At 34.9% G+C, this 27,292-nt stretch overlaps 1 protein-coding gene across 1 annotated transcript in view; it reads left to right on the top strand.

The window, feature by feature from the left end:
- Nucleotides 1-3,704: 3,704 nt before the first annotated feature.
- Nucleotides 3,705-27,292, top strand: part of LOC108680871 (Down syndrome cell adhesion molecule-like protein Dscam2) — a 48,578-nt gene continuing 24,990 nt past the window's right edge. Inside the window, exons 1-12 of the mRNA XM_047881082.1 lie at nucleotides 3,705-3,739; nucleotides 4,720-4,811; nucleotides 7,044-7,202; nucleotides 7,884-8,036; nucleotides 8,770-8,887; nucleotides 11,712-11,937; nucleotides 13,535-13,662; nucleotides 15,381-15,541; nucleotides 18,956-19,100; nucleotides 20,069-20,220; nucleotides 24,345-24,455; nucleotides 25,168-25,332. Of these exons, the coding sequence (XP_047737038.1) occupies nucleotides 3,705-3,739; nucleotides 4,720-4,811; nucleotides 7,044-7,202; nucleotides 7,884-8,036; nucleotides 8,770-8,887; nucleotides 11,712-11,937; nucleotides 13,535-13,662; nucleotides 15,381-15,541; nucleotides 18,956-19,100; nucleotides 20,069-20,220; nucleotides 24,345-24,455; nucleotides 25,168-25,332 (1,645 nt within the window). The remainder of the gene's footprint in view (nucleotides 3,740-4,719; nucleotides 4,812-7,043; nucleotides 7,203-7,883; nucleotides 8,037-8,769; nucleotides 8,888-11,711; nucleotides 11,938-13,534; nucleotides 13,663-15,380; nucleotides 15,542-18,955; nucleotides 19,101-20,068; nucleotides 20,221-24,344; nucleotides 24,456-25,167; nucleotides 25,333-27,292) is intronic.

Below are 27,292 nucleotides of genomic sequence, written 5' to 3'. Positions count from 1 at the left end.
GATAATATAATATTCGGTCTCGAGTTCAACTTCTGCCTGGGTTTGATAATATAATATTTGGCCTTAAGCTCAACCTCTGCGTTTGATAGTATAATATTCGGCCTCAAGCTCAATCTTTACGTTTGTGCTTACCAAATTCTTTTTCCCACGTTTATGAAACTGCGCTATACGCTGAGTTACGCAATCCGAAGGATAGTTACTATTTTAATTTTATTGTTGAACCAAATAATTTTGTTGGTATTTACGTCATTTAGCTTCTTAGTTTGATTTTCTTCCAAGCAAAAGATCTTTAATTGATTTTTATTTTATTTTATCTCGCTTTTCCGTCCAGAAATTCCTTTCGTCTCTCGATTGTTCAATTAATTCGCAGTTAGCCTTGACCATATTCAGCCATCTGTTATCAACTAATGAATTACGATCGGTATAAAACATTTGTATTGTCGTAATTATCGGTGGATGTCGTAATTTCGCAAGATTCATAGGTTGTCTTCCTCCAGCCATCAATTTCGATGTAATATGTCCATGTCTATTTGAAAATTCATTGATTTGATCATTACATTTTACCCGAATACATTGGCACAATTTAACATGTAAATTTGAATTTATTGCACAACCCCGCCATTTTTTTGCCACAATTCACAAATTAATATCTTAGATCAGTTCAATCACAGACACATTGTGCGTTTCACCATTGCAATAATAACTGTGTTGATCTTCACTTTCAGCACAAACCAGGGCAAAGTTGATGTAAATAATAATTTTATAAAAATATGCAATTGTTCAGTAACTTTTATCCAAGCCTTAGTTTCTTCGATGCAGCTGAATGGTTCTAAAAAATAAACATTTTCGTGACACACTTTATTCCCACCCAGAATCAATTAAATTTAATAGGATTAGGATGCCAATATTCAGCTTAAAATCTTTTACCTCATCCCAAAAGCCGTTCCGATGCAAGTAATAAATTCATATGAATGAAAGTTGTTGTTGGTGCATTTTACTACAACCCTGAGTATCAGTTATTAAATATGATAAATAAATTGTTCTATTGGCATCTTTTACCGTATCCCTCAGCCATGCCTGGGTGTATGGGGGACCCCACGAGCGGCCCCCAGCTGCTGCTGACTCCCCCATCGCGGGTGACGTTCTCGTCCACGACGGGGGTGGTACTGTCGTGTGTGGCGGGGGGATCGCCTCCCCCCACGGTATCCTGGCAGACCAGGGATGGGAGATCTCTCTTACCCCAACCCCCTTTGCTTGACGTGCTCAGTAACGGGTCAATCGTCCTGCACTCCTTCTCTTCTGACCGGTTAGTGGAAGCCATTGAAGTAGTGGATNTCTGGCTTGCCGATTAGATTCTTGATAAGCAACTGATTACGTAGTTTGTCGTGTGTTCTGAGCAAAATGTAAAAATTCGATACAAATATAATATAATTATAATTGTGTATATGTGATGCGTAAAACTTTATCAGAAAGCAAAGTTAGTAGCGAAATATATATATGACTTAGAAAGTGAGAATGAATAAATATTTAACATTTTACTCACAAATGCATGCATATAGATCATATTGTGGAACGAGTTATATTCTCTTAGCTAACGAGTTACCGCGTTCCAAAGGATTATTTGACACTGAAACCAATCACTTCTCTCTTTGATGGCTTCAGTCCCTGGCAACTTCGATCGGATTCCCATAAGAAAGTTTATGTGTGATTCGCGGGGCAAAACTAATGGAACTGATTTAATTTAGATCATTGTAAGTATTACGAACAAAAAACGGCATTAATGATGTCGACGATCTACATATGCAAGTACTTTAACGCATTCAACCGACAGTCGTCGAGGAAGCGGGTAGAGCTGCTCAGTGAAGTTTCGGTAATTGGACCGCTGCTCGTGAGATGGATGGATTCGCCATGGAGATCAATCGCTGATATCCAACAGAAATTGAGCTCGGATCATGAATCTCAAATCAGCTTGCAAACGAAGCGTGAACTTGATAACTAAGATTTAAATTTATCGGCTAGGAGTGATTTGGACATGTCACTAAGCTATACATAACTTCTTAATAATTTCTTTGGTTATTTATCATCTAAATAACTGGCGCAAACCTCATAATTTTCATTAAGCTTTTATATTATGTAAACTATTTATTTATATCAAAGTTTATATCTCATTCACATCTAAAGTTGAAAGCTATTCAGTAACGATTTTAAAATTTTCCTTCTTTCTCATTATATTCTATTCTTATATCTGCATCAACATTATTACAATACATAAATTTTCTTCAAAACTATTGCATTACTAAGAATTCATGAGATTACGAGCCAATTCGTTCATGACATCGTTCGTAACAACTATTATAAAAATTAGTTTATAATACATTTTTGTAATCCGTTTAGTAAATGTCTCATCAAGCTGGGCCGTTTTGACCGAATATGCAAGCAACCAATTAATTTGAAATGAAAACGACCAAAGCCAAACAAAATTTACTTCTCAACTAAAGCCATAAACTAAATAGCATATTGTAATGGAACGAACATTAAAATTGAATGCCTTTTCTCACTTAATTTGATTTTGAAGTGTTTTTTAAATGACTTTTTGCAGCAAAAAGGTTGCGTCTCACGGCCAGCCATTATATTGCGGCACTGTTTTTTAAAAACGAAGTTCCCTCAACCGTCCTCATATCAGAGTTTAGAGCCAAGGCAATGTCGGTAATGAGCTTTACATTAACCCTCTACCGCTATATGCCACTCTCCGGGAACACAACTTTCAATTTAAATTATACGTAAACTATTGAGTGTAGCAACCTGAGGCCGTTTGTACGCAACAGAGAACATTTTAAAGATGTACGTGGAGGCAACCATCAGTGCAAGTCGTTTTGCGCTCACTAGAACATATCCTTTTTGAGAAGTAGGCTTGTGATAATATTGCTCCGGTTACTCATATCATGCAGGCAGTAGAGGTTAATCTTAAATGGGAGATGGGAATTGGTTCAATGATTGTTTGTATTATGAATGTCAAAATAAAACATGATATTTCCCCCTTAAATAATTGATACACCGTTTACACTTTCACACTGGGACTTATCGACGTTGTAAGCTACCTTTTCTCGCTGCTTAAAAAAATCTAAGATTATGACTTGTGGAAGCCAGTTTCCATTTGCCATTCTATCAAAATTTGTTTAGAAACTTTAAAATTCGCCCTGAATGAAGAAACGCATAGTATATATTAACTGAAAGGCAGGTTCTTCCTATCGGATTAAAATTACGCATAATGAATTAATGTTCCCAGCCAAGTTTTACCCGTTAATCCTAGCGGATTTGAACTAAATTAATCGTGAAAAGCATATAAGTATATTGTTGCAGAGTCAGCGTAACGCTCAGGTGCTCACAACTCATTAGGCAACTTCAGACCCTGGCTTACGCGCAGCAATTATCAGATTAAAAAGAAAGCCGATATTCACGAGCCTCATGATTATCAGACTTACAGCAAAGGCCAATAACAAGGCTGAGAACTTTCATCTCGACATTTTACGATAAGGATGTAAATAACATGTAAAATAGCAAGTTTTCTTTTCGCAAAAAAATCTTCGGTGTAAATATATGCCTAATGACCATCAAATGTAACTTAAATTGTGTCATCTTCTATATAAATCACGAATATTTTTGTGTGATAACTCCGTGGCTTTCTTATAATCGATTAACTACTCATGCTACAGGGTCATCAGGTGATTCTGATGTGTCGGTAATGCTTTCAGTTATATTGCGGGCATTGAAGCAGGATGATATGAAATTTGGAATCTTTATGAAGGAAGTATAAATAATCAACACTTTAATTGGTTGAAATTAATCTTAAGTTCATGCAGGAGGAAGTTTTCACCTGCTGTCATGATTCTCTGAAACTTAAAAAAATAAATTCAGAGTTCATTTCATTTATGCCATCTTAAGTTTCTTGTTAAAATCTTTTATATTTAACCCAAATTCAGGATTTTTGAGCAGAGGTTTGGGGAAATTTTCCGTCTAGCACATTCTTTTAGGCACCACTTCTTCATTTTAGAGGCATTTGGATTTTAAACTTTCGAGGCTTTGAGTCCAATTTTAATTATGGCTTTACACTTCTGTTAACCTATTGAACGTCGCATACAATTCCGTACACCCTTTCAGTGAGCGGTAAATACAATTAGGCGCACCCCCTCACTGAATGTTAAACATAATTGTTGAATATAGTTCCGTTCACCCTTTCAGTGAATTGTAAATACAATTCCGTGTACAATATGAATTAGCGGTAAAAACATTTATGTGCTCCCACTCACTGAGTGTTAAGTACATTTATGTGCTCCCGCTCGTTGAGTGTTAAGTACATTTATGTGCTCCCACTCATTGAGCGTTAAGTACATTCATGGGCTCCCACTCAGTGAGTGTTAAGTACATTTATGTGGTCCCACTCATTGAGTGTTAAGTACATTTATGTGCTCCCACTCATTGAGTGTTAAGTACATTTATGTGCTCCCACTCACTGAGTGTTAAGTACATTTATGTGCTCCCACTCATTGAGTGTTAAGTACATTTATGTGCTTCCACTCACTGAGTGTTAAGTACATTCATCTGCTCCCACTCATTGAGTGTTAAGTACATTCATGTGCTCCCACTCTTTGAGTGTTAATTACATTCATGTGGTCCCACTCACTTAGCATCAGTTTGCAGTACACGTGTTTACTGGTGCAGTTACAGGGCTGAGCTGCACGCTGCGTCGCTGCGATGCCTCGCTCGTAACCGACACGGCAGCGTCATCTCAGCCACCGTCGCTCTGCACGCCGGTGAGATTAACTTTAATTTGTTTTAGTTTTTAATCAAATTAAATTTATTCATTAATTTAAATTGTGGTGCAATGAGCACTCAATGATTTGTTTATTGATTCGATGATTCGTTAATCGCTTTCTGAATTTAATGATTCGCTAATCGCTTAATGATTCGATTATTCGTTTTCTAACTTTACTAAGAAAGTTGGAACAATTTCAATCCATGTCCCCATATGAATAGATTGTAGGCTCGAAAATTAATTCATCTGATCAATTTTTTCAAAGCATACTGGAATTTAGAGACAAGTTCTAATTTACTGCAAATTATCATTTATTGAGTGAGATTGTCCTAGAATATTAGTTTTATTTGAAAATTATAGCTGAAATGTCAGTGAATAATATAGAATACCAGGGTGGTCTCGTGGCGACCAATTGTCAGAAATAATGTGATCGCTTCTGTGCGTGTCGCGGGTATCGAGCAGCAGGGATCATAACCGTGCCTAATCTAATATTTCTTCTTCTTAGAAGCTTTCTCATTTCATAACTAGATAAAATTTACCGATACTGTGAAATCGTAATATATATTTTTTCTAATTACTGAATAAGTAGCATTAAAAATAGGTTGATTGTAGCTGAAAACTTGGAGCTTGAAAATCGACCTGTCGCAAATTCTGTAACTATTGCATGCATTCCCTCATATGAGGAAACTTCATCAATCTACTAATCAATTATTACGAAATTTTGATTAAAAGGTGCTGGAATAATTAGCAGGATTTAAATAAACTTCGATAAAACCAATCTAGTTAGAGGTCCAATGTAAAATTTGGTTTGTATACAAACATAAAAATTTTTCAACCAGCTTTTCACCAACAAATTAAGAAGATTTATTCTTAAAACCTTATATTATGGCATTTAATTAAATTATTGGCTAGACTTCATTCATTGAGCGCCCGTAATATGTACAAAGAACGTCCATTTAAAGCCATCCAAATCTGCTCGTAAACAGCTCTTGTACTCGAATCTCGATCGTCGTGGATGGACTCCTCGCGTCGGCCGCTATAAAACATGATTGTGTTTCAATGTTACTCGATCCATTAACAGCCATTTGACACAATTTAATAATTAAAGCCGGTTAATAATTTATTAATGTGTTAGCGGAGCGCTGAACTTAATTAACGTCATAAAACCTTTTGAAAATCATTGCTTATGCATGTAATGAGCTTAGCCCTGGACGCATCAAATAAGGGGAATGGATAAATTAATCATAGGAAATCCGGATATAATTTGTGGATATTTTCACTGTGAAAAGTGAGTATTTGACATGAAGAACGATGCTATTCTAACGAAAAAAGTAGTGAATATATTTTGTATTCAATTAGAAATAAAACATGCTTATTTCGGGATTTGTACCGAATCATATTGTTTGTATTATGAATATGCAATATAATTATTATTTTGTATTAGATTTTAATAAATAATGATGGTTTTTCAAGGAGGGGCAAAACATATTATGGGGTTTATAAAAATATATAAATTCGAACTAAAACTTTTAGACTGCGGTATGACAAGTCTTAAGGCTGAATAATACCGGCGAAAACAATTTTGTGTAAATATCTCCAAGCTCATTTCAAAAATTTCCGAAGCCTCAACAAATGAGACGAATACTATGCCATTGAGTCATACAATGAACATTCTACAATGTATTGTAAAAATATACAATTTTTACAATACAATTCAACAATGACAAAAACTGTTCACCTACTGTCATTATAGACACAGATACACAACTGCAGCAATTCAATGACGAGAGAATTCATACAGTGGTATGTAAAGTCATACAATGATGGGACAATAATGAAATGATGAGTACATTTACATAATGATTATATTATTGCTGCTTATACAATTGATGGAAATAGCAAAACAGTAGAGAAGAGTTCCTCATTGCACCACGAGAACATCTTCATTAATAAGTAGTCAATCCACTGATAACGACGCAGACAATACAGTATGTCTTCAGCTAATATATTTAATGCAAACACTCGCGATGTCATGAACGTCGTATAATATTGAAATTCATTATAAATATTATATTTTTATTATATTATTGTCTATTTATTTCAATAAACTGTAAACAATCAATTCCTTGATCAATATTATAAATAATATATTTTATTATATATGCTATTATTATTATATTATATATTCTTTAAGTGAAATAATAAGTTACTTTGTCGCTCTGTCTGGCAGTGGTGGGACAGGAGGTGACGGTGAAGGTGGAGGGGGACAGCGCCTTCCTTGGGGGGCCTGCGGTGCTGCGGTGTGTGGTCCCGTCTCACCTCAGACCACACGTGGTCCCCGTTGCCTGGGAGACCCAGAAGAGAACCATATATCCCAGCACAAGCCCTGGTAATGCTGGGAGCCTGATGGTTTAATTTATATTTAAGTTATTCCATGTTTCTTTCAAGTTTTTTATGAAATAAATTTATTATGTTATACTTTTTATTGTATAGGAAATTTTCCTACTGATATTAGAATAATTGGTTGCCTGTTGCCCATCAGTTACTTCTACTTATTATTATAATCTATTTCACATGTCACACATGCATCACAAACTTGTATTATGAAGTGAAAAAAATGTTTTCGGTCATCTTTAATAATCAAGTTTAGGTACAGTACTTGGTTTTTCTGATAGTTGGTACTTAATATATCAAATGAAAATCTAAAACATTTATCCTTTCACGTTTGTAATTAATATTCATCAGTTCTTGCTGCATGCCAGTGTTTGAATCATTACATGAAACATTTCCGATTGTCGCTTTCACATGACCGGCGGCAGTGTCACCTGATCGTTTCGTAAATCAAATGAAAATCTTACAAAGTTGATCCTTTAATTTGGTAATTAAATTTACCATCTCTTGTTTCGTTCAAATCTTTCATGCTTAACATTCCAGAAGGCCACTATCATATGATCGGTGGCTGTGGTGACCTGATAGTTTCTTGAATCAAAGGAAAATTTTGCAACCTTGATCCTTTCATTTTTATAACTGATATTAACCAGTTCTTGTTCTGTTATTCTTAACATTGCAGAAGGTCGCTACCACATGATCGGTGGCACAGGCGACCTGATCGTAACGGATGTACAGGCGAGCGACAGTCTCACGAGCTTCGCCTGCCGTGTGCTAGACGCGCTCACCGACACATACTACACATCATCGGCGACTGGCACTCTGCGCGTACTGCGTGAGTTACGAGTTTAATTACCCACGTATTGAGAGGGTATATGATGCGTGTGTTATTATTTAATCACTCACCTATTGGTAGTAAATAATGGAATTGCTCTTACACTCTTCTCGACATTGGTCCCCTGGTGCATTTTGCAGGAGTTAATTAATTATTTGTTACGTATATTCGTTTTGCAAAGGATTTGAATACACGATTTTCATTCCGTTTTCTTTATAAAATCAGTTTCTGTAAACAAAACAATATACAAAGGAAAAAATTGGTTACATAGAATTTGTATTGCACATAAGGTATGTCCGAGAAATAAAATCATTTATTTTGAACATAGAACATGATAAAAGTGTAGTATAGAATACCACGCGGATCTTCAGAATTAAAATACAGGTACCAAACATTTCCTTCTGTTCACATTAGAGTCAACACCGAAACTGAAATTCTAGATGCTTATAAAACTGAACTAAAGTAAAATGTCGGTGACACGCATGCTTCAGTCGAGCGAAATATACAAGAGATGTTCATTTGAGAACCAGGAATTCAACATTATTTATTTCCGAGCTTCATGTGAACTCGCGGAATACAAATTCGAAATACTGATAGGCTACAGCATAATAACATCAACGGAACCATTTTTTATTCAACGAATTAAACTTTAGCACTTAATCTTTTAATATACATTCTAATTTCTATTTCAATATTATATTCTAATGATTTATTTATGACATCGGCATGGCAGAGCACGGAGAAGCTGCCCGGCCTCAAATCACGACGAAAATAAGGAGTGTGACTGTGAGCGAGGGTAGCGTTCAGCTCATCCCTTGTGTAGGCAAGGGGATTCCGACTCCCTCGGTCAGGTAAATAGTGTTTAGAGTTTTTAGAATTAAAATTAAATAAATTTGCTACATTACTAGGTATTGCTAGGCTGAAGTTTTTCCGAACGAGGTTTTTGAAGAATTTTCAAAGATTATATTCTTTTTGCTTGAATTAATTTTCAGTACACGATATATATTAATTGTTTCCTTTAATTTGCAATTATTTTACTCCTTTAATTTATTATTATGAGTAGATTTGATTGGAGTCAGTCAGGGATAATGAGGTATGCTCTAAAATCCCTCAAAAAACTGGTGCGTTGAACTTCTTTTAAGTACGGTAATGAATTTCTTTATATCGCAAAATTACGAATTATTGGGATTTGGGGCGAATAAATTTGTCTTTGTGGAAAATATTTGTCATAGTGAATGATTTATGAATAAAGGCTAAAACCAAAAAAGTTGCATAAAACATTTTACTGAATAGAAGTCCTAGAAAAATAAAACAGAACGTTTCGGGCTATGCCCATCATCAGCTAGTAAAATACATCTGGAAATACATGGAAATCAATTTTAGTAAATAAATTTAGAAAATGATAAGGAAAGAAAGGCCTTTCCTTATTTCGGCCACCAATCCGTCACGACGAAAATAAGGAGTGTGACTGTGAGCGAGGGAAGCGTCCAGCTCATCCCGTGTGTAGGCAAAGGGATTCCGACTCCCTCGGTCAGGTAAACAGTGTTTAGAGTTTTAAAATTAAAATTAAATAAATTTGTTACATTACGACTCCTTCGGTCAGGTAAACAGTGTTTAGAGTTTTTAGAATTCGGATTAAATAAGTTTGATACATTACTAGGTATTGCTTGCTAGGTTGAAGTTTTACTGAACGAGGTTTTTGAAAAATTATACAAGATTATATTTTACTTGCATGAATTTATCTTCAGTGCATGATATATATATTTTGTTTACTTCATTTTGCAACTATTTTATGCCTTTTATTATTAGGAGTAAATTTGTTCTTTATGTCATTAAATTATGAATTATTGGTATTTGGGGCGAATGAATTTGTCTCTGAGGAAAATATGTATTTGTCATAGTGAATGATTTATTCACTATGTGTAATGTGAATAAATTGTGATGAAGTGATGGAATAAGACAAATTGCAGCACGTGAATAATTCTGAAAAGAAATTATTAGTTGTGAACAGTTATGAGATGCGGCATTGAAATATTAAGATATATTTGAATATTATTGTGAATTTTTGTTTAAATCTGTTAAATCTAAAATTAATGACTCACATTACAGCCGCCCTTCCTATATTATCCCCCTTCATTCATTATTTTGTATCGCTATTTCCGTGCATTTTTTCCAAGTTATCAAACAGTTCCATCTAAAATTTATTTATATGCTTCATCGTTCAGTTTTTACTTGCATCTGCATTTAGTGATGAAGCCTGTTCACTCAGACCGGCCACTTTCAAGAAGTTCGTCGTAAAGCATCTTGAGTTTCGCTATTTGTGTTACAGTCGTTTATACATATTTATGATACATAAAATTTGTGTTGATAAACTAAAGAATCGTTATCGATGTAAGTGATACGAATAGCTCAGGCTATGCATCAATAGCTCTCTTATTTAAATTTTTGATTTTAGAACCTATACCCTGTTTTTGCGATCAATTTTTCAGTATGAGTCTTTCACTGGGTTCTTTCGTTCATTCTTTTCGCATATATTCTGCTTCATAACTTTTCATCCATATTTTCTTTATACATGAAGCGTTTGAAATACCAATCTCACTTCCTTTCTCGGTAAAAATTTGGTTGGTCTGGCTGGCGCTGAAGTAAGAGCTTTCCGACATCCCCATCGCTCCTACCCTATCAAAATTTACAGGCATTAGCGACCCTGCATTAGGGCCGCCTCGGACTAGGGGAGAACGTAAATTAGCTCATCTATATCTTCTTCGGTTCTGCTAGCTCGGTATGACTCGAATCGGCCAATCCTTGTTATACTCTCTTGCGACTATAATGTCGGAAAGGAGATTCTGACGAGAAAGTGATTTCGATCGGATGGTCAAGCAGACCTAGAATAACTTTGCGCCGAGTATAGCGACTATTCGGCCGAAGCCTAGGCCTTCCCCGATTTTGTTAGGGTAAATTATTTACCCTAACACCCTATTTTTACCCTATACCCTATTTACCTCTGGAATATTACTTATATAATATCTTCCAGAGAAACTAATTACGCCATGCTTGCTTCTTTCTCGTCTGAATAGAAAATCATACATGTTTTTTTCGTGAATGTCACATCGCAGAGAGTTAATCCTTTACATTGAGCTTCGATCTCGTTCATTTTCCTTTATGTAGTTATGTGTCAACAACCGAAGGTGAAAAAAAAGTTCTTATCTTCGTTTTCTATTGAAAGATATTGTTTCTTTTTTGTATCTTTCTGAACAAGCTATGTTATGTTATATAATACGTACAACTAACTACTAAATTTAGCAATATTATTTATCGTGCCAATTCGAAATCTTGATTATTACCGAAAATGTATTTATACTAGAGACGCCAATAAAACCAGCAATCCCCGAACGATAAATTGCAGAGCTGGTTAGCAAAACAGCTTGGTGGCCTAATATTTTGTAGAATAATTTCTGCATTATATAGTCTCCAATACCCTATAATTGACTGATAAGCTAATGTGACAATACATCTTGTCTCCAATACCCCATAATTAATTTATACAATACAATAGCTAATGCAACAGTACATCTTCCATACAAGGTAGCGATGGGAAAACATCCATCGGCTTGAGTACAGGACCTTTATGCCTGAGCTCTGATAATGCAGTCTCCGGTCTCATCCTTCTCGCTTCAGATGGAGTGCCTACTCCGATACGAGCAGCGGCGCTGGCAGCAACTACCATCCTCACAGCAATCTTTTCTCGACCCTTTACGGCAGAGAAGGCAACATCCATCGTTCTTATGCCCCTCATATTGATAACGGTCGTTTGGGAGCCTCAGTGCTTGAGCTCGATTTTTCGAGGCTCACTGACGGTTCATCTTTCGTCTGTATCGCCAACAGCTCACAGGGGACGGACCAGGTGAATTGCAAACTTCTCGGTCTTCTCTTTTGCTAGCAATGAAGTCGGCCGGAGTGGCTAAACTGATTAGTGAAGCTTTTCCCAGGCTCTCCTTGGGTTAGTTCTTGGGTTAAGTTTGGCTAGAATGTAATTTGCGAGCTCTGTTTCCCTGCTAAGATATTAGATTTTGCCACAAGTTTGTGTCGGGAATTTTGTATGCTTCTGTAGAGAGGCATGGGGATTTCAGAGTCGGAACTCGAATTATTTTGTTTTCATACTTAAAGTGAAAGAAGCAGTTGAAGAAGGAATGGAGGGAGCATTTAAAAGTAGTGTTAGCAATATCAAATAATTATCGTACCAAGTTTTGAAACCTAATTCCCGAACCCCTTCTGAAAAATAGCGGACTAAACTAGTTACAAAGTCAATAACCAAATTTGGCGATGTACTGAAATTTTAAAGTTTTATAATGTGATCAACCATATCGATTGCAGTTAATTTTTAGGATCAGCTCCTGACTAAAGTAGTTGACATCTTTACTGCGGCTTCTTCACTAATATTAATTATTTGTATAGTCTCATAATCACGAGATAAGATGCATACATTTCTTGCTTTGCTCGTGTATTAAATAATGGACAAGTTATCTATTCAGCGATATGAATTTATGTGCTTCTCTTGATTCTTCAGAGGGATAAATTACACGCGGATTTATATATTGTTCAGTTGTTCATGATGTCCTCATTACTCAATTGGATTCTGCTATATCATTATCAATGTTTCGACTATTTAGAACATAAATAAATGTTTATGATCAAATGCATGCGAAAGGGTTTTAGATTAAAAAAATTTATTTGTTAAAGCTTGGCCCAAGTTTGAATCCAGTGCAGGTTAAGTTGAAGAGTAGAAAGTTAATTCTGAGAGTAATATTCATTCGAAAAATATTACCAATATCCGTGATGTTCACAGTTTTAGTCGGTATAATGATTACCGTTCAACTGATGACGATCCGATGCAGAAACTTTGATTCTGAATAGAGCCACGGCTATCGTTCAGCGATCGCTCGTTTGTTTATGCTCATCTGATCAATTCGGTTTTCTCGCAGTACATGAATTATTGATGAATTTTGATCGGACTTGCAAAGCGAGAGCTGTTTTGCTCAACCGCAGGGATTCCCAGAAATCTTCAAATGATTCACTTGCGGTTGGAAAATTTGGGTGTGTTTTGGCTTCTTTTTTATAAGCTTTGGAAAATTATATTGCATTTGGAAATTACGTTGCATTAATCCTTATGAGTTAAATCTGATGAACATTCAGACTCATGTTTTCACGCAACACATTTCGGAGAATAATGAGCTCAAGATTACAAAACAGTTTTGATTTTTTCATTAGAGAATACGACCGATAGAGAATATCATGACTAAAACGTAAAACATTCATCCGTAATTTCTGAGCAGAATAATTTTTTCGAAGTTTAAAACATTATTCAAATTGATCAATCATAGCATTGATACCAAATAATTTATTGCATCATGGAATTCAGGGTCCCAATTTTACTTTTTCTTACTGGTATTTCTAAAGTCCTCGGACCTCACATGCAATTAAAGAATTTATTTAATCTCAAGATGGTCGTCGAAGTGAACGTGGAGCCAACTCTTCAAGTGGATGTTCAGCCTAAATACGTGACTGTGGATTTAGCCAGCAGTGCATCCTTCAGCTGCAATCCATCAGTTGCTTCAGCCTCAATTACATGGTGAGTTAGATGTAATTCTAATCCCATCAATAATATATTATTTTTTCAAAGTATCTTAGTTTTGAGAAGGTTTTATTATTGTATTCAAATGCTCTACAAGTGCGAGGTTTGTGAATTTGATTCGCTCATTTACTCGGAAAATTGAATTTTATTCATTTCAATTATGAGTAAATTTTCATCTTAAAATGAATGAGAAATAGAGCAGTAAAATCATAATTAGGGCAAATATGAGATTTTTTGATGATACACCGATAATTTTTTTACAGTTGATAACAAACATGAATGGGGAAATGATTCCTGTGGGGAAACGAGAGAGGCTAAAATTCTAAATTAGTCCCAAAAAGAGCGTTATAACTGTCGCTTGCACGATTATTATTCCTTGTATTGTCAAATATTTCGCGTTTACTAATGGTTATCGTTTTTTTTTGTAATTGTTTAAGTTCATTTCACATTACTCAATTAATTAATTATATTACAATTATAATTATATTACAATTAATTTTGAGTAAGTATAATTACTTCCGCTGTAATTTTTTGCTCATCTCTGCAATTTATTTCTGCCAGAGTGGTTGAAATTTTCGGTATGATCCGAATAATTACTGTAACCGGAACCATGTTAATTACCTATTGCTTTCCTTACCTGGAATTACATCGGAGCTAAATTTCCACATCCTTGCATATTGTTTCCATCGTCGGGGATTCAATTAGCAGGATTCGGAGAATAATTATTACAAACGGAATCCTAGGACCATGCGTAACGGGAACGGATCCGTACTATCAAAAGCAGTTTTCTCATCTTTGTCAGCTATTCAATGACACCTTTGAAAGCTAAATCCATCATTCAAAGACAAGAAATAGGCCGCTCCATGTACATAAGCCGCTACGTGTACATAAGACGCTGTGTGTACATATAGGCCGCTACGTGTACTTCTGACACATCTCACTATTTAGGAAGCCATGTTTACTTAGGCTGCTATATAAAGAAGGGCGGTTAAGACCAGAGAATTCATTAATTTAAAATTTCAGGGCCAAACAATTTTCCAGATGACGTTAATTGATCGAAATGCAGGTTCAACGAAGTTATTTTAATTTATTAACGTCGTTTCGAATGTAAAAAAATTAATTTTCAAGTTATATGAAGCATTGAATACAGAAATGTTAGCGGAAATAAGTGCTAGCTACACGTAAATATGATACAACACGAAAATTTGGAACCGTGAAATAACTGATTTATGCTATCTGAAACAATCTCAAAGCTCAGAAAATCTGGTAGTTATGAGTTGGATAGCTGGAGTCCAATCCGTAGCGATAAGAGCTTCAGTTATAAGCGGTCGGATGATGTCGGACCACTGCATGATGACGATGCTGGTGGGTTCCTCCAGGTTCCTCTAATAGACATAGTAGGCTGTAGGCTGCTATGTCTACTGCTATCTGTGCTGCTTAGACTGACACATATGTCTATTTAGGCCGCTACGTCTATTTAGGCTCCTATATAGGCTTCTATTTAGGCTGACCCGTATGTCTACTTAGGCCGTTACGTCTATTTTGGCTGCTATTTAGGCTGCTAGTTAGGCTACTATTTAGGCTGACCCGTATGTCTACTTAGGCCGCTACGTCTATTTAGGCTGCTATTTAGGCTGACCCGTATGCCTACTTGGGCTGCAACGTGTACATATGCGAGTTTTGTTAATACAGCCCCAATTTCTTATCTGTGTCAGGTACTTCAACGGTAGTCCTGTAGTGGGTCGAGGTCGCGTGTCAGCGTCAGGTCGGCAGCTGGTGATAGCGAGCGTGTCTCACGAGCACGAGGGAATGTTCCAGTGCTTCGCTCAGCTCGGGGGGCACACTGCTCAGGACGCTGCACAAATCGTCTTGGGAGGTGAGTTATTTTTTCAATTAGTTATGTTACTTAATAAGTACCTAATAAAATTACATATAAAACCTATAATTACAAAATTAAGTTGCTAGTCCAATAAATCATTATTTGAAATGCACTTTTAAATTGAGAGCTTATAAAATCAATACGCATTTTCAAATAATGAAAATCATTATTGTAAGTGAATATAACTATATAATGAATATAAATATATAAATCAATATTGTATATGAATATATCTTCACTTTGTGAAGAATAGAAATTAGTCGTTACTTGCCAGAAAAAAATTGACTTCTACACTAAGTTAAAAAAATATTTTGTTGACGTGACTTTTTCATGTAATGAGATATTATATAAATTTTTGTCGAATTTCTAAATTATTGTCGAATTTCTGAATTTTATTTACCTAATAATTCTGCTGGTTAAAATTATTTTAGAACTTTAATCTGGATATGAAAAATGAGTGTAAGAATGTAATTTTGGTTCAAAATTTCACAGACATATTTAAAGAACTAGAAGATCATGTAAGTTGAATGAAGACCACATGCATTTGAGCTATAGATACGTAAAATAATTTTCAAATGAGAAAAGTGGAGATTCTATAGTTGTTCAAATATGAGGCCAAGCCTAGGCTATATTTCGAAGTAAGTTCATAGAAAAAATATGCCAAGATCGTAGAATTTTTCTTGTTTGTTGTAGATCTGCTGCACAAAAGCGCTGCTAGGTGAGAGAGTTTGAATTATTCAGAAGAAAATGTTTCCCTACACGCGCGTCTGGAACACAAAGCTTTTGCGCACAAGAATTATTGCGGATCCTTGGGAAAGGTTGGGAGCTCTAACCAACAATACAGAAATTTGTAATCTGTGTCGGGAATGGCATGATAAAGGACAGCAGGGCTGTGATATTACCATTGTTATACAAGGGAGCTGCAGGGAATCCTAACCCTCTCTGTGCCATCCCTCGTACCGCAATCAGGCTCATCGTGCTGGCCATTGTTCCTAAATGTTGACGCCGATGACAGCCCTGCGACTGCGTTCATACACTGACCGTAATAATGCTTATGATATGTATTATTTGGAAACCTAATGTATCCAAATCATGATCAGTGACAGAAACTACAGTTTTTACGATTAAATGGCTGTTCTCATAAACGATTAATACTGAAATACAATCTTTTGTCATACGGAATCACCGGTTGGTATACACACAAAAAAAGAATTTTGTAACTTTGTTAAGTTTGTAAGTAACTTTGTTCAACTTCCACCAAGCGGGAAGTTGTCCCTAGTTACGAACGGAATTAAACTTGAAATTTGTTTAAAAACATAAATCTTTCATTCATCGTGATATTCGTTCAGGAACATGAAACATGGCATGAATTGACGTTCAGTTTCCAAATTTGCACATAATGCAACCCAAGAATCTCTTGCAATGAAATTAGCTCGTATTATCGATTTCACTATATAGTATATATGTTTATGTATATTAAATCGATTGAGAAGAGTGTATATGTATACTGGCAGTGTAGTTCAATGAAGTAATTATTTGTGCCAAGTCACTTCATGATACCAGCCAAAATTTAAATCAATACTGAAAAATAATCCTTCACTGGTTGGTAAATTTATCAAAATTTACTCAATATATTAAATTTCCCAATATATCAGTTAAGGTTAAATATGGAAATATGTTATTCGTTTTGTTCTAAATAATTTTTTTCTTAATGTTATATCACAATAAATGGAATAATAACAAATGTAAATTATCCGAGCGTCAGCTGGATATATAATTGATTTTAAATAAATTTAATTAAAAATATTCTTAGTCTAAAAAATAGCAATATCATAGTCTTAGATTTCAGGCAAAAATGTAACTTTTTTGGGCTAAAACTAATACATTTATGTTATCACATAAATGAGTCAAATATAGAACCGTGGCCGGATCGGCTCCTTATACGATACTATTTCCGAGGCCGTTATGAGCTGACTTACGAAATTAAGGCGGCAGAGGCGGGAGGTCTTAACGATTATCTGGCACATAAGAATATTGCTACTGCCGGCCTGCCTGGGCGTGACGATCGAAGTTGTACTGCCCAATATAAAATTAAGGGTGGCGCAGTGATGATTATAGGCGGGAGTGGTGGATTATAGGTGGCGTAACGATGGGTGGCCACGTCTGCCAAAAATCTGCAATAAAACACCAGTAAATAGAGAGTGTGTTGATAGATTCGTCTTCATATCCATAATTGGGACAATCTTTTTCTTTGTGGACCTTATAAGGCAAACATATTTCCGGCCCTCGTGTGGAAAAGCATATTTTAACCCTATAGGGCCACTCATATTTTTAGCTCTTACAAATGCAATCATATTTTCAACCTAAATCGTATCCATTTTATAAATAGGAATGACAATTTTTCTACTTGCAATTTACGGAAATTGAGAAGTATTTTTCGACGAACAATGACTGGCGATTTTCAAATGATATCTTTTCGTTCATTGTACGGCAATATAATTTAATGTGAATCAATCAAATGTCTTGGGATTAACCCTGTTCGAGTTCTGTTTTAAAATCCGCAGTTTGTACTGTACTGTTAATAAGATGACATACTGAAAAATTTAAATATTTTGACGTCATTTAGAGATCAGTGTGCCATGGTATTTGGAACTTCATGTAGGATCAAAGCCCTAATTAAATCAAAATAAATAAATCTTGGCCTCATTCAAATCCCAATTGAGAATTTTGGCAGGCTAATCGGAGGCCACTGCATTTCGAATGGTCAGCGGCATAAGATTAATTTAGAATATTTCCCGAGACAGAATGCACTGAAGTGATACAAGCAAGAAAATGTCATTTGTCCCTGTTATCTCATAAAAAGAACATTTTAAAATATTGGCCGACTTATCGGTTGCCAAGGGAAGGCATATGGCTGGCCGAAGATAACCCTGCCAAAGTCATAACCGGTTCATGAAGCGTCGTTGGCAGAGGCCCGTAGTGTCATTACTGTCGTTGCAGCAGACAGCGATAATTGCTGCCTCGGTTTATGATCGCGCCGCCTCTGATATTTCACCGTAGAGTTCACTGCGTTATATATAAAATTTCTCATCCCTGCAGGGCTATGGTTCGAACACCAGGCATGCCATGCTTACTGGTCATAACTTACGTAAAATTCCGCGATGTTTGTTGGTTTTTGATCAGTGTTTATGGGACAGGCAAGTTACGTATAGCAGCGCTGTGTAGACCGTAGTATGGATCAACTAACAACTTCACATTTTTTTTTGATCCATAGCTCTTTTATGAATCCACCCCATAGTTTGTGTGGAAATTTTTACACTTATATTGTGTCTGTTATATTATCTCTTATTTTATCTGTCAATCATGTTAACGACATCACGTCAAATTAAAACTCAATTTACAAAATTGCAGAATCGGCTCCCCTGTTGCACTACCAGTTCATCGAACAAACCATCCAGCCTGGGCAGTCTGTATCACTGAAGTGCGCAGCTGTGGGCAACCCTGTACCCACCTTGACGTGGCTCCTAAACGGGCTTCCCGTGCAACGATCTGATCGGTAATGATTGTTTGATTACTATAAAGTTTATTATATTAATTTGTTTTTTTTGCCATAATTCTAATAATTTTGCCACCAAATATTCTAGTGTTGTCATCACATATATTGGTAGCTAGTAACTATTCCTGATAGGGATAAATTTTTTTGTTTGTTTACGAAAAATCTACAAATTTAATTTAATCTCAACTCGAATACAACGTCGATGAAGTCGATTTATGTGTTACTTTCTAAACTATGTATCCCCATTCCATTAATAATTCTGCCGCATTCGTTGAGCCAGCGCCCCAGTTTTTCGATCCGCTTACTTTAATAGTGGACCAACTTTATCCCTTTTATACCTATATATAAGGGTCGGACTTCATCCCTAACTGGGATCGCTTTTTTGAACAGGGTTGTAAATCGGAATGCACTGATTATTTTAGATAAAAACTTAGAGAATTTTCAATGATGGATATTTATTTTCTTGTACGATATTAGTGTTGGAATCCTATATGAGCATTTATTGCCCGTTAAAAATTCAAATTCATGATATTCAATAAAGATAATCGATCTCTTTATCAGCGAGATAGCATAATATGCTTTACATTTCAGAAAAATAAGAAAACGCTAGTGAAGTCAGAACTCCGTTTACAGTAATTTTTACGATAAAGTTAGCCTAATTAATAAACTAATTAATAATTTGCTGATCATTGTTCCATAAATTAAACAAACGTTTCTTTGTAAATTAAGAGAGAAACAACTGTTTTTAATCCTCGTTCAACATTCAAGTGTGTTAATAACGGATGATGTTTGCGTTTTTTCACTATTCACGTTATAAAACGTGACAATACTGTGAGGAATAAGTTGAACTACTCGTATTATATGTATTAAACATTCGAGTAAATAATGCCTGTTTACTATTCAATAACAATGATTATAATAGCCACTAATATCACGAATACTGATGACTTTATCACTGTCTGCTGCAGAGTGTTAGTTGGGGAGCAGCCTGGGGCGCGTGGTCGCGTGGTTGGTCACGTGAACATCACCAGCAGCCGCGTGCAGGACGGCGGCGCTTACCGCTGCATCGCCTCCAGCAGCGCCGGCAAGGTCGGACATACCGCCAACCTCAACATATACGGTCAGTTGACCTTGTTTACTTTAGTTTACCTTAGTTTACTTAAGTTTACTTAAGTTTACTTAAGTTTACTTTAGTTTACTTTAGTTTACTTTAGTTGTCTTTAGTTTAGTTTACCTTAGTTTACCTTAGTTTACCTAAGTTTACTTTGGTTTACTTTAGTTTACTTTAGTTGTCTTTAGTTTACCTTAGTTTACTTTGGTTTACTTTAGTTTACTTTAGTTTACCTTAGTTTACCTTAGTTGTCTTTAGTTTACTTTAGTTTACTTTAGTTTACTTTAGTTTATTTTAGTTTACTTTAGTTTACTTAAGTTTACTTTAGTTTACCTTAGTTTACTTTGATTTACTTTAGTTTACTTTAGTTTACCTTAGTTTACCTTAGTTTACTTTAGTTTACTTTGGTTTACCTTAGTTTACTTTAGTTTACCTAAGATTACTTTAGTGTACTTTAGTTTACTTTAGTTTACTTTGGTTTACCTTAGTTTACTTTAGTTTACCTTTAGTTTACCTTAGTTTACCTTAGTTTACTTTAGTTTACTTTGGTTTACCTTAGTTTACTTTAGTTTACCTAAGATTACTTTAGTGTACTTTAGTTTACTTTAGTTTACTTTGGTTTACCTTAGTTTACTTTAGTTTACCTTAGATTACTTTAGTTTACCTTAGTTTAGTTTAGTTGTCCTTAGTTTACTTTAGTTTACCCTACTTTACCCTAGTTTACCCTAGTTTACTTTAGTTTACTTTAGTTTACTTTAGTCTACTTTAGTTTACTTTAGTTGACTTTAGTTTACTTTAGTTGACTTTAGTTTACTTTAGTTTACTTTGGTTTACTTTAGTTTACTTTAGTTTACTTTAGTTTACTTTGGTTTACTTTGGTTTACTTTAGTTTACTTTTGTTTACTTTTGTTTACTTTTGTTTACTTTTGTTTACTTTTGCTTACTTTTGCTTACTTTTGTTTACTTTTGTTTACTTCTGTTCACTTTAGTTTACTTTAGCGTACTTCAGTTTACTTTAGTTTACTTTAATTTGCTTTAGTTTACTTTAGTTTTTACTTTAGTTTTTACTTTAGTTTTTGTTTTCGTTTTTACTTTAGTTTTCACTTTAGTTTTCACTTTAGTTTTCACTTTAGTTTTCACTTTAGTTTTTACTTTATTTTCTACTTTAGTTTCAACTTCAGTTTTTACTTAGTTTTTGTTTTAGTTTTACTTTTGTTTTTACTTTAGTTTTTACTTTAGTTTTCACTTTAGTTCTTACTTTAGTTTTTACTTTAGTTTTTACTTAAATTTTGTACTTTAGCTTATACTTTAGTTTTTACTTTTGTTTTTACTTTAGTGTTTACTTTAGTTTGTACTTTAATTTTTACTTAAGTTTTTACTTAGTTTTTAATTTAGTTTTACTTTAGTTTTTACTTTAGTTTTTACTTAGTTTTTACTCTAGTTTTTACTTTAGTTTTTACTTTAGTTTTTCTTTAGTTTTTACTTTACTTTTTACTTTAGTTTTTACTTTACTTTTTACTTCAGTTCTTACTTTAGTTTTTACTTTATTTTTTACTTTAGTTTTTACTTTAGCTTTGACTTTTGTTTTTACACTTGTTTTTACTTTTGGTTTTATTTTTGTTTTACTTTAGTTTTCACTTTGTTTTTACGTCAGTTTTTAATTGGTTTTTACTTTAACATTTACTTCAGTTTTCTTTTAGTTTCCTTTAATTTCTTCTAGTTTCCGTTAGTTTCTTTAGCATCTTCTAGTATCCTTCGGTTTTCTTTTGTTTCTTATAGTATCCTTAAGTGTCTCTTAGAATCCCTCAGTTTTCCTTAGTTGCTTTTAGTTTACTTTGAAGTTTCATTTACTTTCCTTTGGTTGCGTTTAGATAGTACGAGTGATATGAGATAAATCATTGTTAGTGAATAAAATTTTAAATGTTGTGCACCTGTATGCCCAATGTGTGCTCACATTTTGAAATGTGCACAGTTTTTAAATGTGTGCCAACATTTCAAAACTAAACACTTAAACATTGGTTTTTCTGATCATTGAAATATCCACGTGTATTGCATTTAATATGTATTTCTTGTTATGTATACCGGTAAACTGTTGGTCCACCAGTATATTTGTCTTATCTTCGAATGGATTGAAGCTTTAGGCAAACCTTAAATTATTTAGATTCTGTTTTTTTCACTTAATACCAAAATTTTGAATAATCCTACTAGTTTGTTGTATGTGTATCCGAACTTTACGTGCACTGTACTGTTTATTGACGTTTTTTTACATAAGACCCATGGTCTGCTAGAGAAATTAATTTCTATTTAAAACCTTTCAATTTGCTGATATAAGACCCATGGTCTGCTAAAAAAGTTAATTTACATACATAATCTCTCAATCTGTTTATATAAGACCTGCTAAAGAAGTTAATTTCTATTTATAACATTTCAATCTGCTTATATTAAGACCATGGTCTGCTAAAAAAGTCAATTTACATACATAACTTTTAAAAAAACTTATATGACAGCCTGTGCAAGTACGTACAATGAAATATTATTATATTCCATGTTGACTGTGGTATATGGGTGTGGGCACTATTAGATGTTATTACCACATGAGACTATCTCTACAAATGGCTCTAAAGAAAATAGAATATTTCAAAAGCTTGACAGCAATCTGCATCGAATCTTAAGAATTCTGGCATTTCGTCCATATTATGATGTAACAAAAAATTCTAAGCGTTCATTCTTATTCTAAGAGCCCCGAGACAGTTCCCGCGATTATTTAAATAATTTTGAATACATTTATTTCTTTACCGGAATATATCTTAGTGAAGTGACTCGCAGGTATTCAAATTTAGTCGTACAGAGGAGCTGCCGCCTTTACTTGAGTGTATCATGCAAATGTGTAGCATAAGTTTCTCTTCCATGGACTACACTTTGGGACTTTCTAGAATTTAGTTATTGCGAGGGAACTTTGTGTGAACTTCACAAGGAGGCCCCAAAATGTTGTAAACTTTGCCACGGCTAAAGAAGTTTGAGAATTCCTCTACCGTGAACGAGGGCTTTCTCGCAAGCAATAACAAGACCGACATGTTATAAGAGTTCAGATGGTCCAGCCTCCTGAGTACCGTCGCTCGGTCACTCATTTTCTAGATGCACCGGGAATTTGAGCTCACGAATAAACAAAAGACTTCTTTTGGACGGCAATTTAGACTGCAGTCGCTGAAAACATGTTCTTTTGTGAACGTCTTCCTCCTCCGTAAGATTTTTTGTTCAATCTGAATAATGTAAATTTTAAGATCTAAAATATTGTTCTTGAGTACTCTTATAAAGTTTTGAGCTTAGAAATTGTCTCGTTAATTCAATGAAAGTATTTTGCAAATTTGTAATCTGGATGAATAACGTATCTAACGAAATGGTTTCGACGTGTATTTGTGATTATGTAACCATGCCTCATATTAAGCTTATTTTCGCTAGCCATAACCTGATTTAAAATTTATAACCTAATCGTCAATTTTATCAGTGATTTTTTTGGCGGATCGAGTTCAATTAATGAGCTTTAATGGTCATTATGATTGTTAATTATTATTTTAAGTCTGGCTAATAATTGTGCTTGACTGAAATATTTAGGATTTAAATTTTGCCTAAAATGAAAACCCTCTTCAATAAATACGGTGGATTTGGCAGAGGCGACAAAATATAAAAAATCTATGTTCGCGGCTTCTGTTCCATTTTTGAGCGACGTGAATATTCAACGCATGCAAATTCATAGCCAAGTTTATGCATTGGTTTAGCTGGTCGCCTGCCTGCTGCTGTCTGTGTTCGAGCTGATCGAATGAGCGTCACAATTTTTTGAGTTTCCTGTTTGATGAATTAACATTAACATTGCGCACCATCACAATTATGAAATTTTCGTATACCGTGAAAGTGACCATTATTTTTATTAGTAAGACATACTTATAGGTCTGAAGTTATTTTTTCTGCCTGATAATTTTCATTTACAAATTTACGTTCTAAAATTAACGAGAAAGATATTGACATTTAAATGCTGATATTTCAAAAATCTAAAAACATATCACTCACTATGCGTTAGTAACAGAAGACGGAAAAATGTATTTAAAATTATCAAAGATTTTTTGTCCTCTTACCAGGCGAACCGACGGCTCGACACACAGCGTCTCTCACCGCCGTAGCCGGGGAGGCGCTGGAGCTATACTGCCCTGTAGCGGGGTACCCACTGCAGTCATTCCTCTGGACCAAAGGTACTACTACTGCAGACATTTCTCTGGACCAAAGACATCATTGTAGTTTTGATTCAGGAGCAAAGTTATCTCTGCACTCTTTGGTAGAGAACACTGTTACCTTTTTATTCAGTCTTTTTGAACAAATGTACCTCTGTCTTCTACTTGTTCATGGCACGACTTGCATGGAACTGTTTTCATATTGAGAAAATTTTCATTCAAACCATCATTTAGTTGATCACGAAGCAGAAATTAGAATTGGAAAGGTGAAAATGCTAAGTTTATTTATATTTTCTCGGGAAGTAGGTGAGATAAACTGGATATTATAATGCTCATTTAAAAGTGATTTTATGACGATTGAATATAACGAAATTCTTCCGAATAATTGTTCGTCCGCTCAAAAAATGTTTGTCGCTCCTTTTTATAAAGATGTTCTCACTTAAGCAATGTTAATTTCTATACTGCGAGGCGTATTACTTGCCATTGAAGACGTATTCATAGCACGTACATTTTACAAAGGTACAATACCTCGCAGTCATTCCTCTGGACAAAAGATAATTAATTGCTTGGAAGATGAGTCTTGACTAATAGTTTCAGCGACTCGTTATTCAATCCAGTTGAGATTTGATTCTGAATTAGAATTTTCTTTTCAATTTACAGAATCTAAAGCAGTGATAACGTACAGCCCATTAAATTTATATCAATAATAGGTTTAAAATCTTTGCACATACAGACGGAGTGACATTGACCGGGACCGAAGACAACATCCGCCTGGGACCTGGCGGTACGCTGACGCTGAAGTCAGCTCGTAAGCCCGCTGACAGCGGCCTGTACTCGTGCAGCGCCAGCGTCAGGCAAGAGAGGTCAGCTTCTGCTGCTGTGCAAGTCGACGTGCTAAGTAAGTACACAGGTTCCTGACAGTTGCCTTGGAATAATGTATTCTTGAATGGGAATTTAATATAGGTGTTATTTTCCTGTAAATGTACTAGCTCAAAATAGCTAGGAGGAAATATTAGTTAGAGATACGAGTGCATAATGTTCGGTGATGGCTGAAGAGAATTCTTCATATGATTGAAGGAAAAGAAATGTGTAAAGGTTGTTGTATTAGTGCTCTATAGTTATTAGTATATTGTATATTCATATATAAATATATTCAGTAGGTAGACGAATCGCTGTGTGGAAGATATTTATCAACAATTTCTACAGAATATTGAGTTTCTTAAAAGTTCCCATTGTTTATTAATTCCACACTTTTAGAACCTATACAGTGCAATTTTGGAGTCGCAGAGCTAGAACATTAGAAGTGTCACGAAAAACAAAGTAACGACTTCAGTGATGTTAATTTTCCCGAATGACACCATAGTTGAGGTACATCACTAATACCTTAATTTCTTTACGAAGAACTAAGAACTTGGATTCGTTATTTAAAATCGTTAGCGATGTTGCCAACAGGAGTTTTAATTTCAAGCGTCGAATCAGATTTTTGGTTCATAGAATTGGAGGCTGCAATCACAAACGCAATTTCCATGATTTGGTTGGAAATTGCATCATGATTTGAAATTAAGTAATAAAAGTAAAACAATTGATTATAAAAAATAAAACAATTGATTATAAATGGAGTTATAAATGAATTTATGGTACACTACTGTCCTTGTAATCGTTAAAATTCTATACATTTTGTACCGATAAGTGTCATCCTGGGATTAGAATTTGAGGTAACACTATGATCAGATAATCGATAAAATTTTATCGAATTTGTACCGACAAGCTCTATATAAAGAGTACAATCTTGAATTTTGAATGATTAACGAATAGTTGAAAGCTGTCTACCTTACTATTTTTCTTACCTGAATTTGAAGTAAAATATTTGATATAATCTACATCTTTGCTTACGCTTATGCTATATGCACAAAGCGTAAGTGGCGCTCGTCATTCGTCTTTAAACATGTACCCTAAAATTTCCTCTTGCGCAAAGAGCTTTCAGAAATTCAATGAAGAATTTCAGAGTTGCAATGTTCTGGACATGTCTTATTTGCGTCTTCTTTCGTCCGTGTTGGAGCCACCAATACAAAAGTTAGTTCCCTATTTCAACGAGCGTCAGAGCCATTGAGAGCATCGAGTTCCCTTTACTCGAGGCGCTTGCATATAAATAAATCTTGGAGGGAATGTTCACCCATTGAATTCAGAAAAATTGTGGTGTTTGGGATAGCCAGTGTTTCAAAATGGTACGCGGGATATTTACTAGCAATTTTTGGTACATTTACCAAATCAAACTCACTGAATGAAAAAAAACCAGAGTAATCCTGGAATCATCTACATATTCTCATTTTGAGTTTATTCATTGCGTTTCCACTTGAATTTAAATAGTTCTATATTTTTCATAGCAATATTATTCTAGCCCCTGCATTTTGAGTTTAGCACACGATCTCAGAAGGGTAAAGTTTCTCAGACGTTTAGCATTTCTCATGCTTAAGTCCGAGTGGGCTCAAATCAATTTTTAGAAGAGCTTCAAAAATGGCGGGAGAAATGCGTTCCCTCAATGGCGCCAGCACGTGACTGGAATGCAGATGAGCAAAAGGCGTTGGCGCTCAAGCCGACTACCTTGAATGAAGTCGAAAACACACTTGAAAAGCTTACAAGATTTAAAGTCCCTGTCGGTGGCTGCATTTGAGCCTCAAAAGAAGTCGTTATTTTGAATGTTCAGGATATTGACCCAGAAGCTGTTTAGCTGAGCGAAGTTTACTTGGTGGTCTGAATGCAAATTGGATGAAATTAGAACTCTAATGTTTTCATAGGATATTGCCTGTGGTACTTGGAGCTTACTTGCAGTAACAAGTATCATTTTCTTGCAAAGTGAC

Source organism: Hyalella azteca, unplaced genomic scaffold (genome assembly GCF_000764305.2).
Source record: "Hyalella azteca isolate HAZT.00-mixed unplaced genomic scaffold, Hazt_2.0.2 contig6990, whole genome shotgun sequence".
NCBI classification, from domain to species: domain Eukaryota; kingdom Metazoa; phylum Arthropoda; class Malacostraca; order Amphipoda; family Hyalellidae; genus Hyalella; species Hyalella azteca.
Note: the sequence above shows the minus strand (reverse complement) of the source record. Positions and strands in the feature narration are given on the sequence as shown.